Raw genomic sequence first — 21,729 nt, 5'->3', positions numbered from 1 at the left:
TCAGAACGGGAGAGAGAACATGAGAGACTCCTAACTCTGGGAAATATACTAGGGGTGGGAGAAGGGGAGGTGGGCGGGGGGTGGGGGTGACTGGGTGACGGGCACTGAGGGGGGCACTTGATGGGATGAGCACTGGGTGTTATTCTATATGTTGGCAAATTGGACACCAATAAAAAATAAATTTACAAAAAAAAGTAGATTATCAATCAAGAAGATCCAACAAATATAAATGCTTATGCCTCCAACATGGGAGTACCTAAATAAATAAACCAATAAAAAAAAAGAACTAGAGGAAACCTTCCTTAATGAACTAAAGGAAAGTAAAATGACTATGTCTCAATACAAAGATAAATTATTTTTGAAAATCAAAATTCTGGAATTTGAAAGTACAGTAATAAAAGTGAAAAATTCACTAGAAATGCTCTATTAGATTTGAAAGACTGTATTTAACTAGCGGGGAAAGAATTAGTGAACTTGAAGATAGATTAATACATATTTGCAATCTTAAGAATAAAGAAAAAAGAATACAGAAATGTGAATACAACCTCAGAGATGCATACAATAACATTAAGTCCATGAACATATATGGGAGAGAGAGAAGCACAAAAATATTCAAATAAACAATGGAGAACAGAAGCATGATATATTCAAAATGCTGAAAGAAAAATCCTGTAAATCAATAATTATATATCCAACAAATCTATCTTATAAGAATGAAGACAAAATGAAGATATTACCATAAGGAAAACCTGAAAGAACTGATTGTTAGCAGATCTGCTGTACAAGGTATATTAAAGGAAGATCTTCAGGTTGGCAGGAAGTGGCCCCAGACAAAATTAACTGGTCTAAATATCTTCTGTGATACAGAAATCCTCAACAAAAAAACTAGCAACTTGAACCCAGAAGTATATAGAAAGGGTTATATATAATAATCAAATAGGACTTAGCCTGAGAATGTAAGTTTGTTTTAAATATAAAAATTGAGAGGCGGCAAGATGGCGGAAGAGTAGGATTCCCCAAGTCACCCGTCCCCACCGACTTACCTAGATAACTTTAAAATCACCCTGAAAACCTACGAATTCGGCCTGAGATTTAGAGAACAGCTGGAATGCTACAGTGAGAAGAGTTCCTGCTTGTATCAAAGTAGGAATACAGAAAAAAAAATAAAGAAATAAAAAAGCATCCAAGGGGGAGGGGTCCCGCGAGGACCCGGGCTAAGGCCGCATGGTAAGAGCCCCCAGGACAGGAAAGCCCAGGCCCGGAGAAGGAGGAGCTCTACCAACCTTCCTTGATGTAAAGGCGCTCCCAGGGATCTCAGGCAGGACCCCAGGAGGGGCAGTGGAGCCCTCAGGCTCCCAGGGGCACTAACAGAGGAACTGCACCCTGGGGGAGAGCGCGCCACACCGCCGGCACCTGAAAGGGCTGGAGAGGACGCCCGTTGGAACCACAGGAAAGCCCCCACGGCACCGGGGGACACAGCCCAAGATCCGGCACTCCCCCCGGAACAGGCTGAGGCCGGGAGGACGCAGGACAGCGAGGACGCTCCTGCCACCGAGCGCTAAGAGCTGTGCAGATTGGCGCCCCTTACCCCCAGAGCATCCAGAGCCCTGCGGACTGGGAGACTGCGGTAGTTACTGCGGGAGCTGACTCCAGGGCTTAAGAGCTGGCCCAGGTCACTGTTGTTGTTCCTCCTGGTGTCACATTGTGCCTGGGACTGAGCAGGGCAGCCAGGGAGCAGGGGCCTCACAGGATAAACAGCTCCCACTGAGCTGTACACCTGGCAGGGGGCTGGACAGTTCCCCCAGGTGCACACACCTGACAATCAGCACAGCAGGCCCCTCCCCCAGAAGACCAGCTGGAAGAACAGAAGAGCAAGTTCCTGACCAAGCAGTGCTAGAAAGTTCCAGGGGAAGTCGAGGGATTTACAGTATATAGAATCAGAGGATATCCCCCCTTGTTTTTTGTTTTCTGTTTGTTTCCCTCCACCCCTTTTTTTCCTTTTTTTCTCTCTTTTTCTCCTTCTTCCAGTACACCTTGTTTTTAGCCACTCTGCACTGAGCAAAATGACTAGAAGGAAAAACACAAAAGAAAGAATCAGAAACAGTCCTCTCTCCCACAGAGTTACAAAATTTCGATTACAATTAAATGTCAGAAAGCCAATTCAGAAGCACTATTATACAGCTACTGGTGGATTTAGAAAAAAGCATAAAGGATTCAAGAGACTTCATGACTGCAGAATTTAGATCTAATCAGGCTGAAATTAAAAATCAATCAAATGAGATGCAATCCAAACTGGAGGTCCTAACGAGAAGGGTTAACGAGGTAGAAGAACGAGTGAGTGACATAGACAAGTTGATGGCAAGGAAGGAAGCTGAGGAAAAAAGAGAAAAACAATTAAAAGATCATGAGGCTAGGTTAAGGGAAATAAATGACAGCCTCAGAAGGAAAAATCTATGTTTAATTGGGGTTCCTGATGGCACTGAAAGGCACAGAGGACCAGAAAGTGTATTTGAACAAATCATAGCTGAGAACTTCCCTAATGTGGGAAGGGAAACAAGCATTCAGATCCAGGAGATAGAGAGATTCCCCCCCCTAAAATAAAAACTGTTCAACACCTCGACATTTAATAGTGAAACTTGCAAATTCCAAAGACAAAGAGAAGATCCTTAAAGCAGCAAGAGACAAGGGATCCCTAACCTTTATGGGGAGAAGTATTAGGTTAACAGCAGACCTCTCCACAGAGAACTGGCAGGCCAGAAAAGGCTGGCAGGATATATTCGGGGTCCTAAATGAGAACCTTCAGCCAAGAATACTTTATCCAGCAAGGCTCTCATTCAGAATAGAAGGAGAGATAAAGAGCTTCCAAGACAGGCAGAAACTGAAAGAATATGTAATCACCAAACTAGCTCTGTAAGAAATATGAAGGGGGACACTGTAAAAGAAAGAGGAAGTCCAAGGAAACAACCCACAAAAACAGGGACTGAATAGGTATTATGATGACACTAAATTCATATCTTTCAATAGTAACTCTGAACATGAATGGGCTTAATGACCCCATCAAAAGGCACAGGGTTTCAGACTGGATAAAAAGCAAGACCCATCTATTTGCTGTGTACAAGAGACTCATTTTAGACAGAAGGACACCTACAGCCTGAAAATAAAAGGTTGGAGAACCATTTACCATTCAAATGGTCCTCAAGGGATCCCTGGGTGGCGCAGCGGTTTGGCGCCTGCCTTTGGCCCAGGGCGCGATCCTGGGGACCCGGGATCGAGTCCCACATCAGGCTCCTGGTGCTTGGAGCCTGCTTCTCCCTCCGCCTGTGTCTCTGCCTCTCTCTCTCTCTCTCTCTCTGTGACTATCATAAATAAATAAAAATTAAAAAAAAAACAAATGGTCCTCAAAAGAAAGCAGGGGTAGCCATCCTTATATCAGATAAATTAAAGTATATCCCAAATACTGTAGTAAGAGATGAAGAAGGTCACTCAATCATACTTAAAGGATCTATCCAACAAGAGGACCTAACAATCATGAAAATTTATGCCCTGAATGTGGGAGCTGCCAAGTATATCAATCAATTAATAACCAATGTTAAGACATACTTAGATAATAATGCACTTATACTTGGTGACTTGAACACAGCGCTTTCTACAATCGACAGATTTTCTAAGCACAACATCTCCAAAGAAACAAGAGCTTTAAATGATGCACTGGACCAGATGGATTTCACAGATATTTACAGAACTTTACATCCAAACACAACTGAATACAAATTCTTCTCAAGTGCACATGGAACTTTCTCCAGAATAGATCACATACTGGGTACAAATCAGGTCTTAACAGGAACCATATGATCCTCTCAATAGATGCAAAGAAAGCATTTGACAAAATACAGCATCCATTCCTGATCAAAACTCTTCAGAGTATAGGGATAGAGGGACGTTCCTCAGTATCTTAAAAGCCATCTACGAAAAGCCCACAGCAAATATCATTCTCAATGGGGAAACACTGGAAGCCTTTCCCCTAAGATCAGGAACAAGACAGGGATGTCCACTGTCACCACTGCTATTCAACATATTACTAGAAGTCCTAGTTTCAGCAATCAGACAACAAAAAGATATAAAAGGCATTCAAATTGGCAAAGAAGAAATCAAACTCTCCCTCTTCGCAGATGACATGATACTGTACATAGAAAACCCAAAAGACTCCACCCCAGGATTGCTAGAACTCATACAGCAATCGGCAGTGTAGCAGGATACAAAATTAATGCTCAGAAATCAGTGGCATTTCTATACACTAACAATGAGACTGAAGAAAGAGAACTTAAGGAGTCAATCCCATTTACAATTGCACCCAAAAGCATAAGATACCTAGGAATAAACCTAACCAAAGAGGTAAAGGATCTATACCCTAAAAACTAAAGAACGCTTCTGAAAGAAATGGAGGAAGACACAAAGAGATGGAAAATATTCCATGCTCATGGATTGTAAGAATTAATATTTTGAAAATGTCAATGTTACCCAGGGCAATGTACACATTTAATGCAGTCCCTATCAAAATACCATGGACTTTCTTCAGAGAGTTGGAAAAAATCATCGTAAGATTTGTGTGGAGTCAGAAAATACCCCGAATAGCCAGGGGAATATTAAAAAAGAAAACCATATCTGGGGGCATCACAATGCCAGATTTCAGGTTGTACTACAAAGCTGTGGTCATCAAGACAGTGTGGTACTGGCACAAAAACAGACACATAGATCAATGGAACAGAATAGAGAATCCAGAAGTGGACCCTCAACTTTATGGTCAACTAATATTCAACAAAGGAGGAAAGACTATCCACTGGAAAAAAGACAGTCTCTTCAATCAATGGTGCTGGGGAAATTGGACATCCACATGCAGAAGAATGAAACTAGACCATTCTCTTACACCATACACAAAGATAAACTCAAAATGGATGAAAGATCTAACTGTGAGACAAGATTCCATCAAAATCCTAGAGGAGAACACAGGCAACACCCTTTTTGAACTTGGCACAGCACCTTCTTGCAAGATCCACCCATGAAGGCAAGAGAGACAAAAGCAAAAATGAATTATTAGGACTTCATCAAGATAAGAATCTTCAAAAAAAAAAGATAAGAAGCTTCAGCACAGCAAAAGAAACAGTCAACCTACAGGCAGATTAGAAACGACATTATATGGTCTCATTCATTTGGGGAATATAAAAAAAATTACTGAAAGGGAATAAAGGGAAAGGAGAGAAAATGAGTGAAAATATCAGTGAGGGTGAGAAAACCTCAGAGACACCTAACTCTGGGAAATCAACAAGGGGTAGTGGTAGGGGAGGTGGGCGGGGGGTTGGAGTGACTGGGTGATGGGCACTGAGCGGGACACTTGGAGGGATGAACACTGGGTATTAAGCTATATAGATATTGGCAAATTGAACTCCAATAAAAAATAATAAATAAATAAATAAATAAATAAATAAGTCAATTTAATACATCATACTAATAGAATGAAGGACAAAAACTACATAATCCATCCGAGAGATGTTGAAGAGCATTTGACAAAATCCAATACCTTTCAAGGTAAAAGAAATACTCAACTCATTAGAAATGGAAGTAAAATTCTTCAGTATGATAGAGAATATCTACAGAAAAATCCCCACAGGTATCATCGTATGTAATAGTGAAAAAAAGAAAGCTGTCCTCCTAAGGTCAAGAACAAGATAATGATGTATGTCCCTCTCATTGCTTCTATGCAACACTGTACTGGAAGTTCTAGCTAGGGCAATTAGGCAAGAAAATGAAATAAAAGACATGTATATTTATTTTTTTTAGACATGTAGATTTTAAAGGAAGAATAAAACTAAATCTGTTTGCAGATAACACAATCTTGTACATAGTAAATGTCAAAAATTTCTAAAAAACTACTAGAGGTAATAAATGAGTTTATCAACTCTACAGGATACAAGATCAGTGTAAAAACTGTATTTCTTGGGATCCCTGGGTGGCGCAGCGGTTTGGCGCCTGCCTTTGGCCCAGGGCGCGATCCTGGGGACCCGGGATCGAATCCCACATCAGGCTCCCGGTGCATGGAGCCTGCTTCTCCCTCCGCCTGTGTCTCTGCCTCTCTCTCTCTGTGACTATCATAAATAAATAAAAATTAAAAAAAAATAAATAAATCAATTTAAAAAAAAAACAACTGTATTTCTTTACACACAAAACAAGCAATCTGAAAATGAAATTAGGAAAATTCCTGTTACAATAGCATCAAAAGGAATAAAATACTTAGGAATAAATTTAACAAAGAAGTGCAAAATTTGTATAATGAAAACTATAACATGTTGAGGAAAGAAATTTAAAAAGACCAAAATATAGAAAGACAACCAATGTTCCAGGATGGAAAGACCTAAATATTAAGATATGAATGCTCCCCAAGTTGAGGTACATATTCAACACAATCCCCATCAAAACCCAAGCTTGCTTCTTTGCAAGAATTGACAAATTGACCCTAAAATTCATATAGGTAGTCAAGAGATTCAGAATAGCCAAATTAATCTTGAAAAAATAACAAAATTGAAAGACTCACACTTCCTAATTTCATAACTTACTACAAAATAGAGCAATCGAGATAGGGCAGTTCTAGCATCCAGACAAACATATAGATTGGTGGCATTGGATTGAATGTCCACGTATAAACCTTCAAATTTATGGTCAATTGATTTTTGACAAGAAAAATAGGACAACTCCATGGGTGGGGGGGATACCTCTTTTCAACAAGTAAACTAGGACAATTAAATGTCCACATGCAAAAGAATGAAGTTGTGTTCTTTGCTCAGATCACACATAAAATAAACTCAAAATGTATCATGGACCTAGATGTAAGAGCTGAAATCATAAAGCCTTTAGAAAAAAATATAGATGTAAATCTTTCTGGCCTTGAGTTCGACAAAAGTTTCTTAGATATAACACCAAAGCACAAACAACAAAAGACAAAGTAGGTAAGTTGGACTTCAAAATCTAAAACTTTTGTGCTTCAAAGGACACCATTTAGAACATGAAAAACCAATACAGGGATGCCTGGGTTGCTCAGCAGTTCAGCGACTGCCTTCAGCTCAGAGCATGGTCCCAGAGTCCCTGGATGAGTCCCTCCCCTGCAGGGAGCCTGCTTCTCCCTCTGCTTATGTCTTTGCCTCTCTCTGTGTCTGTCTCCCATGAATAAATAAATAAAATCTTTAAAAAAAAAAAAAGAAAAAATAACACAAATGATGGGATAAAATATTTTCAAATCATATATCTGATAAGGAAGTGTATCCAGAATGTATAAAGGAACTTATAACTCCACAATTAAAAGATAAATAACTCAGTTAAAAGACAGGCAAATAATTTGAATAGGTGTTTCTCCAAAGAATATAAACAGCCAAGAAATGTGTGAAAAGACTTTCAAAATCTTAGTTTTCCGGGAACTGCTAATGCAAACTACAATGAGATACTACTTCCCCCTTACCAAAATGGCTTTAATTTAAAAAATGGAAAATTACAAGTATTGGTGAGGATGTATAGAAATATGAATCTTCATAATATTGCTCGTGAGAATGTAAAATGATGCAGACACTTGGAAAAACGATTTGGTAGTTCCTCAAAAGGTAAAATATTGAAGTACCTTATGATCCAGCAATTACAAGAGAATCTAAAACATATTCCCACACAAAAGTCTGTAGACAGTGTACCAGGCAGCATTATTCATAATTGTGAAAAAAGTGAAAACAAGTAAATTGTTCATCAATTGATGAGTGGATATACAACATGTGGTATATCTACATAATAGAATATTGTTCAGCCATAAAAGTGCAGAAAGAGCTGATACATGCTACAAAATGGATGGACTTCCCAAACATTACATTAAGTGAAATAATCCAGTCACAAAAGACCACATTTGATTCCATTTGTGTTAAATGAGTAAGGAAATCCATGAAGACAGAAAACAGATTAATGATTGCCTAGGGCTGAAGAAAGGGAATGGTGAGCAAGTAGGAGGGAACATGCTAATTAGTATGAGGTTTCTTATTAGGGTGACGAAAATGTTCTAAAATTAGTGGCAATGGCTGCACAACTTTATGGATATACAAAAACTACCAAACGTCTTAAATAGGTGAATTTTATGGCATGTGAATTATATCTTTAAATGTTAAAAACACCCATATACAATGAAGTATCAACTATGGTAAACTAAATAATCTTCCCTCTCCCCCACGATGCCTACATCCTAAACCTTGAAACCTGAGAATATGTTATATTGTAAAAGAGGCTTTTCAGATGTGATCAAGGACCTTGAAACCAGGAGATTATCCTGGATGTGGATGTCCAATTTTCCCAGCACCGTCTATTGAAGAGACTGTCTTTCTTCCAGTGGATAGTCTTTCTTCCTTTATCGAATATTAGTTGACCATAAAGTTCAGGGTCCAGTTCTGGATTCTCTATTCTGTTCCATTGATCTATGTGTCTGTTTTTGTGCCAGTACCACAATGTCTTGATGACCACAGCTTTGTAGTACAACCTGAAATCTGGCATTGTGATGCCCCCAGATATGGTTTTCTTTTGTAAAATTCCCCTGACTATTCGGGGTCTTTTCTGATTCCACACAAATCTTTTTTTTTTTTAATTTATTTATGATAGTCACAGAGAGAGAGAGAGAGGCAGAGACACAGGCGGAGGGAGAAGCAGGCTCCATGCACCGGGAGCCCGACGTGGGATTCGATCCCGGGTCTCCAGGATCGCGCCCTGGGCCAAAGGCAGGCGCCAAACCGCTGTGCCACCCAGGGATCCCTCCACACAAATCTTAAAATAATTTGTTCTAACTCTCTGAAGAAAGTCCATGGTATTTTGATAGGGATTGCATTAAACGTGTAGATTGCCCTGGGTAACATTGACATTTTCACAATATTAATTCTGCCAATCCATGAGCATGGAATATTTTTCCATCTCTTTGTGTCTTCCTCAATTTCTTTCAGAAGTGTTCTGTAGTTTTTAGGGTATAGATCCTTTACCCCTTTGGTTAGGTTTATTCCTAGGTACAGGAGATTATCCTGGAATATTTGTATGGGCCCAAAATAATCACCAGGGTCTTTTTTTTTTTAAAGATTTTATTTATTTATTTATTCATGACAGAGAGATTGAGAGAGAGAGAGAGAGAGAGAGAGAGAGAGAGGCAGACACAGGCAGAGGGAGAAGCAGGCTCCACGCAGGGAGCCTGATGTGGGACTGGATCCTGGGTCTCCAGGATCACACCCCGGGCTGAAGGCGGCGCTAAACCACTAGGCCACCGGGGCTGCCCAACAGGGTACTTTAAGGAGAGATGCAGAAGCATCAGAGTTAAGGAAATGTGACAACAGAAGTCAAAGTTGGAGTGATGTGCTTTGAAAATGGAGGAAGAGGCCATGCATGACCTAAGGAATGTATGTGGCCTCTAGAAGATGGAAAAGGCAAGGGAATGGAGTTCCCTTGCAGTCTCCAGAAGAAATGATCTTGCTTTTAGTCCCATAAGACTCATTTTAACCTTCTGACTTCCAAAACTGTAAAATAATGAATTTGTGTTGTTTTAATCTATTAAATTCATGGTAATTTGTACAGCAGCAATAGAAAATTAATACACCATTCCACATCCAATAGATAAATATGACTTATCTAAATGTTAAACTTATCTAATGACTAAACAAAAATTGTTAACCATACTACATGTTGGTGAGAATGTGGAACAGTTTCATACGTTTCTGATGGGGATATAAACTAGTATAATCACTTTGGAAAAGAGTGGCAGTTTCTTATAAAGGTAAAACACATCTACCATGTGATCCAGCCGTTTCATTTCTAGGTATTCACCTAACAGAACTGAAAAGGTAAGTCCATACAAAGATACATACATGAATATTCATAGCAGTGTTATTAATAACAACCAAAAAGTGAAAACAACCCAAATGTCCATTAACAGTTATGCAGCTAAACAAAATGTGCTATGGAATACAATGGAATACTATTTAGGAATAAAAAGAAACAAACTATTTATAAACACTAGCACATGAATAAATCTCAAAATAATTCTGCTGAGTGAAAAAAGCCAGGAAAAAATAGCACTTTACTGTTTGATTCCGTAAAACTCTCAGAGAAAGAGAAATGCCATATGAGTTCACTCATCTGTGGAATTTAAGAAACAAAATAAACGAACAAAGAAAAACCGGGAAAAAAACTCAGATTCTTAAATACAGAGAGCAGGGGCACCTGGGTGGCTCAGTGGTTGAGCTCAGGTCGTGATCCTGGGGTTCTGGGATAGAGCCCCACATCAGGGTCCCCACAGGGAAGCTTCTTCTCCCTCTGCCTATGTCTCTGCCTCTCTCTGTGTGTGTCTCTCATGGATGGATGGATGGATAGATAGATAGATAGATAGATAGATAGATAGATAGATAGAATATCTATACAGAGAGCAAACTGGTAGTTTCCAGGGGGAAGGTAGTGGGTGGAGAGGTAAGATAAAGAGGATCAAGAATACACTTATCTTGATGAGTACTGGGTAACATATAGACTGTCAAGTCATTTGGCAAATTGAACTCCCATAAAAAAAATATACAAAAAAAAAAAAAAAAGAAAGTCCTTTCTGTTAGGCCTTCCTACCTTGGTATGAGTTAACATAAAAAAGAAAAGATGGTCAAATCATTATACTGTATACCTGAATCTAATATAACATTGTATGTTAATTATATTTCAATATCAAAATGTACTCTAAAGAAACTCTCAAAAATACAAAATAATGTAAAATTATGACAGTGATTGCCTATAGACAGGAGATGGGAGTAGGTGTTGGGAAGTGGTGAGGATTGGGAGGGAGGAAATAAAATGTAGAATGAGGAAACTCTCCTTTTTCAAATTTTATTTAAATTCTAGTTAACATATAGTACAATATTGGTTTCAGGAGTAGAATTTAGTGTTTCATCACTTACATATAACATTCAATGCTCATCATAACAAATGCCTTCCTTAATGCCCATCAACCATTTCCCTTCATCAACCCTCAGTTTGTTCTCTATTGTTAAGAGTTTCTTATGGTTTGCTTAACTCTCTCCTTTTTTTTTTCCTGGAGTGAGGAAACTAAGAGGATGGATATATTCATTATCTTGATTTTGGGTTTCATGGTGATATAGCTATGTCAAAACGTAAAAATTTTTAGATGTGTACTCATCATTGTGTTAATCATTTCTCAACAAAGTATTTTTTCAAAAAACTACATAAATCAAAATGACAAATATAACTCTTCCTCTTAAACATTCTGAGGATTGTGAGAATAATCTGATTGCTTTTTTATCTTGTGCCCAAAGAGCAGTTAGATATATCAAGGTAACTGCCTCTGTGTGTATTACCTCTTCCTCTTTCTCCTAATGTTTTAGTTCTCTTTTAAGTTCAGTCTTATGTTTCTAATGTTGGACTCCAGGTTCCCTTAGAAGAATTGTTTTTCTGAATTTAATGTGTAAATAAGTCTTGTGAAAAGTTTATTAGTAATATTCTATTGGCTTAGTAAATCATTCTTTTAATGCCCCCCCTTTAGATTTAGTTCTTTGTTTTAAACTTTTATGTGGTAAAATACACATAACATAAAACTTGCTATCTTAACCATTTTAAAATGTACAAGTCAGTGACATTAACTACATTTACATTGTTGTGCAACTATCACCACCATCCATCTCCAGAACTTTTTTATCTTGCAAAACTGAAACACTATACCCATTGAACAGCAACTCCTCATTTACCTTCCCCACAGCCCAGTCCATGAGAGATATCTAATATCAATGGAATCATACAGGATTTGTCTTTTTTTTTTTGACTGGCTTACTTCACTTCGCAAAATGTTCTCAAAGTTCTTTTATATTGTGGTGTATGTCAGAATTTCCTTCTTTTTAAGGCCCAATAACATTCCATTGTATGTATATACCATGTTTTGTAATGGCACTTTTAAAATTCCAATCATTGCAAATAATGGAGCTATGAATTTTTAGACCTTTTGACCCTGGACTCCAATGTAATCTCAAAAAATAAAGTAGTTCTATCTTACTTACAGATTGTTGAAATTGAACCCAAGGTTAGAGAAGATGACCAAAATATTGTCCTATACTTCCAAATAGAAAAGGAGAAGATGTGGTTTCCAAATTGTTCTAGGAAGATTCCTAGAACACCATTTTTTCCTAAAAATTGGTGGAGAATACTATTCAATGAGACTAACTTGGTACTTGAACAGTTAAACAGGCTTCTTCTTAAATTAGGAATGATATAAATAGCTGAATAGAAAGTGTCTCCTTTACAGTGTACAAAACTCAAGAAGGGATGCACAAGAATGAAATACCTACTAAGTCAGCTGGATCAACCAACTCAATCCTGGTGACAAATGGAGTGACTATTCATAGAGCAAGATCATCCTCACAGCTTTTTGGGTTCCTGTCATATGTGCACCTGTAGCATGGACCATACCATTCCAAAGCTCATGTCCATTGCCAGTGACATCTTTAACTACAGCTCTACTCAGGAGTTTCAGCCAGAAAACCATGGGAGGAGCCACAATGGCAGAGTTTAGAGAATATAAGGGACATGGTGCTAGAATTAAATGAAAAAGAAGCTGTGGTCCTTTTAGTTCACAGAGAATCCTATCCCTTTTACTTCTGCTTGGAAAAACTGTACTTTTCGGAGAAGCCTAGAATTCTGAATGCTATTAGTATCTGGGTTGAGAGAGCCTAGTCCTGTCATGACTTAGGATTCACTGGACAAGTGAATTCACTGACAAATTCACTTTTCCTTTTTCATTTCCCTATGATTGCCATTGTCCGCAATGCCTTTCATACATATCCAGCAGCCCAATGAATGCTTCTAAAATTGATTTGCATTGTAAGAATAAAAACGAAACTAAGTCCCTAAATAACATTATATAAAAAGGTGGACAACAGATGTATTAGGGAACTAAAAGTGAAAGGTAACACTACAATTTTAATAAAAAGAAAATATTTTAAAAATACATTTGTGACCTAAGATAGAGGATGGATTGGGGAAAGAACTATTTATTTATTTATTTATTTATTTATTTATTTATTTTTAAGTAGGCTTCACTCCCAGCATGGAGCCCAATGCAGAGCTGGACACAAGGCCTGAACTCACAACCTGGAGATCAAGACCTGAGCTGAAATCAAGAGTCAGACACTTAGTTGACTGAGTCACTCAGGCACTCCAGGGAAAGAACTTTTTATTTATTTATTTTAAATATTTTATTTATTCATGACAGACACAGAGAGAGAGAGGGGGAGAGGCAGAGACACAGGCAGAGGAAGAAGCAGGCTCCATGCAGGGAGCCCGACGTGGGACTCGATCCCGGGTCTCCAGGATTGCACCCTGGGCCGAAGGCAGGTGCTGAACCACTGAGCCATCCAGGGATCCCCCCAAGTGCTGGTATTATGTAGATTTCTACATGCAGGTAGGAATGCAGACTTGTGCCATCATTCTGAAGAACTAACTGAAAGTAGTTAATTAAATTTAATGTATGTCTCCATTCCCCAGCAATTTTGTTCCTGAGTCAATATCCCCCAAAAATGTTTACATGGATTCAGGCAGGGCTATTCATTGCAGCACAGTTTGTGGTGGTGGGTAGTTGGAGATGCTAGGAAAGTAATGCAGCAGGAAAAAAGCAATGAGCTAGATCTACATACAGCAAAATGGATGAAGCTTTAAAATTTTAAATACAGTGCTGGGGGGAAATGAATATACAACATAATTTTATTTACATATAGATGAAAAGTATGCACATAAGATAATAGGCATTTTGCGGGCAGGCGCTGCGGAGACGTGCGCAGGAGCGGGCCCCGGCCGCCGCCGCCGCCGGCCCCCGGTCCTCCCGCCTCGCCGCGCCTCGGGCGGGACCCGGCCAGCCGGGGCGCCGCGCTGCCGCCCGGAGCGCCCCCCGCCCCCGGAGCCCCGCCCGCCGCCGACGCCGCCGCCGCCGCCGCCCGCAGCCCGCAGCCCGCAGCCCCGGCCGCACGCGTCCCCGAGCCGGGCCTAGGGCGGGCGGCGCTCCGCGGGTGCCCAAGGCCGCGGCCGGCTGGCGGGACGGCTCCGGCCAGGAGAAGTACCGGCTCGTGGTGGTCGGCGGAGGCGGCGTGGGCAAGTCGGCGCTCACCATCCAGTTCATCCAGTCCTATTTTGTAACGGATTATGATCCAACCATCGAGGATTCCTACACAAAGCAGTGTGTGATAGATGACAGAGCAACCCGGCTAGATATTCTGGATACAGCAGGACAAGAAGAGTTTGGAGCTATGAGAGAGCAGTATATGAGAACTGGCGAGGGTTTCCTGTTGGTCTTTTCAGTCACAGATCGAGGCAGTTTTGAAGAAATCTATAAGTTTCAAAGACAGATTCTCAGAGTGAAGGATCGTGATGAGTTTTCCAATGATTTTAATTGGTAATAAAGCAGATCTGGATCATCAAAGACAGGTAACGCAGGAAGAAGGACAGCAGTTAGCACGACAACTTAAGGTAACATACATGGAGGCGTCAGCCAAGATTAGGATGAATGTAGATCAAGCTTTCCATGAACTTGTCCGGGTTATAAGGAAATTTCAAGAGCAGGAATGTCCTCCTTCACCAGAACCAACACGGAAAGAACGGAAAGAAAAAGACAAGAAAGGCTGCCATTGTGTCATTTTCTAAGAATCCCTTGAATTTTAGCTACCAACTGCCAGGAAAAGCCCTCATCTTCTCCTTTTCTCCTTATGGTTTACATCACATCACGTTGGTACCTTTTCTAGCCTTAGACAAATGATCACCGTGGTAGCCTTAGACCAAGAAGCTGGCTAATCCTTTCTGTGAAGCTAATCCTATGGTCATTTCAAGACAGATTTAAAGGAAACACTAAGGCTGCTTCAAAGATTATCTGATTCCTTAAAAATAATTGATCTACATACACAGACACATTCTTTTTTAAGGGCTTACATTTTAATAGGGATGAATCCATTTTGGAACGTAAGCTGTTTGCCAAGCCAAAGTCATAGGTTGTGAAATAACTTTTAACTTCTGGAATCCTATTGCCTATTGTTACTCTAAATAGAAATGTGAGGAGTTTTTTTAAAATGTGAATTTTTGCCTATCTCTAAAAATTTTGATGTCAGCTTCAGTTAACCTTAAATACACTGAATTGAATCTGCAAAAGTGAGACATCTCGACCTTTACTGATGTACAGCCTTTTTTTCCCAGTGGCCAAAATACCAAAATGCCTATTGTATTTGTAGAATAAAACTGCATATGAAGCCTTTATGAAGTACTCCAATCCTAAAGATGATGATAATGTTCTGTGTGGCCAAATATTTGGACTTATTCTGGACTTAGGCATTTCAGTGTTCTTGGTTTTTTTAAATTAACTCTTTTCACAGCCATGTTGAGAGTAAAAAATAATTTCTGTCTTCCTTTTCAAGTATTTCTGGATAAAGGATTCAAAGAAACTAAAACTGTTTTTGTTTGTAATATAAAATATGGAATTGATCTTTCCAGGTCAGAGATGATTAATGTTTTTGCTATATACTTTTATACATTATTTTCTTATCAAACTAGTTAACAAGTATTTTTATATGTTTGTAAGCAAATATGCTTTCACAGCATACCTTGTGTATATGTAAAGATAAGTATTTAATTCTCACTGTTCACTTTTAACTGACAAAGAGAAAAAAACAGTGAAAACTACAGAAACTGTGGTAGAACTTTACTTGCCGTACTGGTCCTGGTCCTGGTGGCGCCACCTCTGGCCAGTCACACACCTGCTTGAGAAACCTTCTCCGTAGATTACAACCGGATGAGAATCTGAAGTCACTTTTGGTATCCTGTACTAGGTATTGACTGTTGTATCAAGTAGTAAGTTGTAAACCTTTTAATTGACAATTAGTATAACTGTGGATGGCTTCTGATTTTGTTTTTAATTCTGTAGATTGTGTTTAAACAATTCAAAAGTATGTTCCTAAAAAAACAAAACAAAACAAAAAAAACAAAAGTATGTTCCTGATTGTGAGATACTAAGTGGTATTGCACAGTTGTCACTTTATTGAATGTGTACAACAGTCCCATGAAATTGATAAAGCGTACCCTTGTATAGCTTCAGGTGCTAGAATTAAAATTGATCTGTTATCACAAAAAAATAGGCATTTTGCAAGAATACCTTTAATTTTTATTTCTTGAGTAGGCTCTATGCCCAGCATGGAGCCCAACATGGGACTGGAACTCATGACCATGAGATCAATACCTAAGCCAATATCAAGAATCAGACACTTAAATGACTGAGCCACCCAGGTGCCCCAAGAATATCTATAAACTAAAAGATAGTCACTAAACATGTTAGATTAGTTACATGTAGAGAATGGAGAAGTGAAATGGGAGTCCTATACAGGAATGAAAAAGAATAAAACAAGAAATGGGCATTGCCCAGACCAATGATACTGTGAAAATAAAACACCAGAATACAAAATTATCCAGTCAGAGGGCAATGAAAAGTAGCCAATGTGCAGATTTCAAGAACTACAAAGGCCATATTTCTGACTCTTCGAAAACCTATAGGGTAAGGAACAACAACCACAACAACAACAACAACAAAAGAGGAATTGAGTATCTCAGTCTAGAGGCTGAGCTGCTACAGAAAAATATCTGGAACTGATGCTTGGTGGTCACTTCTAGACAACCTCTCTTTTTCAAGGGTCCACTCCCTATAGTTCACCACACATTTTAAGACGGATTATATTTTGAAAGCTTACTTATACTAAATTTGACTGTAGCAGGAATGAGATTCATTCTAGGGTCATCTCCCTAGATTCATTTACTCATTTATTTACCAGATATGTATTTGATGCCTAGTATGAAAGGGTGAAACTGAGAGTGTAGTCACTATATTAGAGGTTGTGAGTATATTCTATTAGGTTCAGATTTTGCCAATGGTATAGAAATTTCACAGTACAAGGTGTAAGTGGAGCTATAGGCTTCTGGACAAGGAAGATTATTTTTTAGTAAATGTATTGCTCAGAAACCCTGAGATTCTCATTGACTCTTGTGCCAGTTCTGATATACTTTTTCTCACAAGGGAACCCCCTGCGTCTCCCATAAAATGCAAAGTATGGGATTTTTAGCAAACATCACTACCAATGTAAAATCTGATGTGGTTGAGGGGCCCCAAAATTGGTTAGGGTTTTTAATTATTTACAAATAACACTTCCCAGTTAATTTAAAAAAGGAGTAAAGCTGGGTCACATGCGACCTTACCATTGCTTTCTTCTATTAAATCTTTGCTGAGAGTAGGGATCCTGCTGTCAGGATTTTGATATAGGAAACTTACAGGGCTTGCTGATGAGCAGAGGAAATAATAAGCTAAAGTCTGCTACATAGTACTTCAGACTTTAATGGTGATATTTTATACCTTGACAGCCCAATAAATATGTAAGAAGTCAATGGCATTAATGTGTCCCCTAGATGCAGCCTTTAATGGATTAGCATGATGAAGCAGTGTAAATTCACGATTGGTCAATCTCCCTAGATTTCTAAACTCCCACTTCTTTATTTCCTACCTCATTGTGTAAAAACATCCTATAGGAGAGTTTATTTTTTTTTAATTTTTTATTTATTTATGATAGTCACAGAGAGAGAGAGAGAGGCAGACACAGGCGGAGGGAGAAGCAGGCTCCATGCACCGGGAGCCTGATGTGGGATTCGATCCCGGGTCTCCAGGATCGCGCCCTGGGCCAAAGGCAGGCGCCAAACCGCTGCGCCACCCAGGGATCCCTATAGGAGAGTTTAGAATCAGTAATTCTCTACCAGAGGCTTTGATGAAGCAGAAATCCTACCCAACTATCTGAGGTGCCTCCTAAGAAAAACCAGAGTCATGATTAGGCCCCAACCCATATCCTCAGCTCAACGAAAGCTATAATTAAATATAAACCATGATCTGCCTTTAAAATGTCCTCCACTTTCCATGCCTCCTGTGCATAGCCATAACTATTATTAAAAAGTCAAATCATCAAGGGCTCAGATTGGGTCATTATCCTGTTCTCTCATTTCTGATATCAAATGTATAAATACTTAAGCTCTCCTGTCTGATTCTGAAGAGCTTGTTAGAAGCTTTTTAAATAATTGAGTGGTGTGAGAGATTTTAATACTCATTCCCTCTTGGGCACCTGCTGATATCTTCAAGTACAAACTTTATACACTTATCTCAGTTTTGACATGGAGGATGGAGTTTTGGAGATGAGAAATGAAAAGTGACTGAAGACCTACAAACTTGTCCTGCTTGCCAGCTTCCCAACAGAATAAGGCTTTTACCACTACAGTTGATTTAACACTGGCCTGTAAAATGGATCGCCCACTTACCAGTTGCAGTGGTATATGGCTTTTTAGTTAAGAATTTCCAGTAAAGTGCCCAGACAGGCTAATTAGCAGAACCACAGATTTGGACAAGACCCAAGATTACCCAGGCAGGGATAGTATAAGGAAACAAGTGCTTGGGCTTAGATTGACAAACTTAACTGGAATGATCCACAAATATTTACTGGTCAGTTTATACACTTAGCCTTGACAAGTACTGTTCTTTCTCAATATATGACAAAAGGCCTATAGACCTATAGCACCATTCAAAAATCTCCCTTTGATTCTCTATTTCATTACTTATGAGAGAGGTTAGCATATTTAAATATGCATGCCTATATAGATACATAGGCTTATATGTATGCTCCTGCACAAATTCAGTTAGCCAACATTTATTGAATGCAGAACACTATGTGGTAGGGAGCATCAGGAGAAATTTTTTTAAAAACCTAATCTCTAAAAAAAAAAAAAAAAAAAAAAACCTAATCTCTGCCCACATGATAGTTACAGTCTAATGGACAATTTGCAATGCACAGGAAGATGAGCAAAAACTGATTACTCTAGAGATAAAAATCTTCTTTTCTTCTATAACATTTATTTTTCTTCTGAGGACAAAAGTTATAATGTTTCTTGCAAACACTTTGGGAAATAATTGCCTGTAATGACAGTACCCAGAAATATATATTAACATTTAAATATCTATCCTTCCAGAATTATCTTTTCTGTGCTTGTAAAACATGCCTTTATTTTTTTAGGATTTTATTTATTTATTCATGAGAGACACACACAGAGAAAGGCAGAGACACAGGCAGAGGGAGAAGCAGGCTCCATGCAGGGAGCCCGACATGGGACTCGATCCCAGGTCCCTAGGATCACGGCCTGGGCCGAAGGTGGCGCTAAACTGCTGAGCCACCCAGGCTGCCTTAAAACATGTCTTTAAAACAAAATTAGAATTAAAAAAATTAAAAAAAAATAAAACAAAATTAGAATCATACCATGTATACACTGATTTTTTTCTCATTTGACATATCACAAATGTTTTCCATGTCAGCAAAATAAACCATTTAATGGTGCTATAACACTCCATCATAAGGTGTGCCACAATTTTTTAACAAACACCTAAGTTCACTACAAAACTATACACTTAAAAATGGTTAAGATTATTTTAAAAACATTTAAAAACACCCTAATTGAGTGACGGCTGGGTGCCTTAGCATCTGCCTTCAGCTCAGGGCCTGATCCCGGATTCTCAGGATTGAGTCCCACATCGGGCTCCTTGCATGAGCCTGCTTCTCCTACCTCTGCCTGTGTCTCTAGCTCTCTTTCTGTGTGTCTCATGAATAAATAAATAAAATATTAAAAAATAAAAACACCCTAATTGGGACACCTGGGTGGCTCAGCGGTTGAGCATCTGCCTTTAACTCAGGGCATGATCCCAGAGTCTGGGAATCAAGTCCCACATCAGGCTCCCTGCATGGAAAGTGCTTCTCCCTCTGCCTCTCTCTCTGCCACTCTCTCTCTGTCTCTCATAAATAAATGATAAAATCTTTTAAAAAAAATAAAAATAAAAGACTCGAGCAGAACTCAATGAAATAGAGACCAGAAGAACTGTAGAACAGATCACAAAACCAGGAGTTGGTTCTTTGAAAGAATTAATAAGATAGATAAGCCCCTAGCCAGCCTTATTAAAAAGAAAAAAAGACTCAAATTAATAAAATCATGAATGAAAGAGGAGAGATCACAACCAATACCAAGGAAATACAAAAAGATTTTAAAACACATTATGAACAGCTATATGCCAACAAATTAGGCAATCTAGAAGAAACAGACACATTTCTGGAAAACCACAAATTACCAAAACTGGAACAGGAAGAAATAAAAAACCTGAACAGGCCAATAACCAGCAAGGAAATTGAAGCAGTCATCAAAAATGTCCCAAGACACAAAAGTCCAAGACGAGATGGCTTCCCAGGGGAATTCTATCAAATGTTTAAAGAAGAAATAATACCTATTCTACTAAAGCTGTTTCAAGGATAGAAGGAGGCGGAATACTTCCAAACTCATTTTATGAGGCCAGCATCACCTTGATTCCAAAACCAGGCAAAGACCCCACCAAAAAGGAGAATTATAGACCAATAACCCTGATGAACACAGATGCAAAAATTCTCAACAAGATACTAGCCCGTAGGATTCAATAGTACATTAGGAATATTGTTCACCATGACCAAGTGGGATTGATCCCCAGGAGACAAGGATGGTTCAACACTTGTAAAACAATCAATGTGATAGATCACATCAACAAGAGAAAAAAACAAGAACCATACAATCTTCTCAATAGATGCAGAGAAAGCATTTGACAAAATACAGCATCCATTCCTGATCAAAACTCTTCAGAGTGTAGGGATAGAGGGAACATTCTCAGCATCTTAAAAGCCATTTATGAAAAGCCTACAGCAAATATCATTCTCGAAGGGGAAAAAAACGAGAGCCTTTCACCTAAGATCAGGAACATGATAGGAATCTCCACTCTCACCATGTTATTCAAAATACTATAGAAGTACTAGCCTCACCAATCAGGCAACAAAAAGAAACAAAAGGCATTCAAATTGGCAAAGAAGCAGTCAAACTCTCCCTCTTCATAGATGACATGATACTGTATTTAGAAAACCTAAAAGACTCCACCCCAAGATTGCTAGAACTCATACAGCAACTCAGCAATGTGGCAGGATACAAAATCAATGCATAGAAATCAGTGGCATTTCTATACACTAACAATGAGACTGAAGAAAGAGAAATGAAGGAGTCAATCCCATTTACAATTGCACCACAAAGCATAAAGCACCTAGGAATAAACCTAACCAAAGAGGTAAAGAATCTATACCCTAAAAACTACAGAACACTTCTGAAAGAAATTGAGGAAGACACAAAGAGATGGAAAAATATCCATGCTCATGGATTGGCAGAATTAATATTGTGAAAATGTCTATGCTACCCAGGGCAATTTACACGTTCAACACAACCCCTATCAAAATACCATGGACTTTCTTCAGAGAACTGGAACAAATCATCTTAAGATTTGTATGGAATTAGAAAAGACCCTGAAAAGCTAGGGGAATATTGAAAAAGTAAACTAAAGCCAGGGCATCACAATGCCGGATTTCAAGTTGTACTGCAAAGCTGTGGTCATCAAGACAGTGTGGTACTGGCACAAAAACAGATACATAGATCAATGGAACAGAATAGGAACCCAGAAATGGGCCTTCAACTCTATGGTCAACTAATATTTGACAAAGGAGTATAGAATATCCATGGGGAAAA

At 38.9% G+C, this 21,729-nt stretch overlaps 1 protein-coding gene across 1 annotated transcript; it reads left to right on the top strand.

Annotated features, from left to right (window-relative positions):
• Positions 1-995: 995 nt before the first annotated feature.
• On the top strand, positions 996-15,258 carry LOC121482551 (ras-related protein R-Ras2-like). Its single transcript, XM_041740430.1, is given in 3 exon segments — positions 996-1,006; positions 14,021-14,462; positions 14,464-15,258. Coding segments are annotated over 3 exon segments (720 nt in total). The 3' UTR covers positions 14,731-15,258.
• Positions 15,259-21,729: the final 6,471 nt, after the last annotated feature.

The sequence above is a fragment of the Vulpes lagopus genome, chromosome X (assembly GCF_018345385.1).
Source record: "Vulpes lagopus strain Blue_001 chromosome X, ASM1834538v1, whole genome shotgun sequence".
NCBI lineage: Eukaryota > Metazoa > Chordata > Mammalia > Carnivora > Canidae > Vulpes > Vulpes lagopus.
The sequence above is the reverse complement of the archived record's forward strand: the minus strand, read 5'-3'. Positions and strand labels throughout refer to the sequence as shown.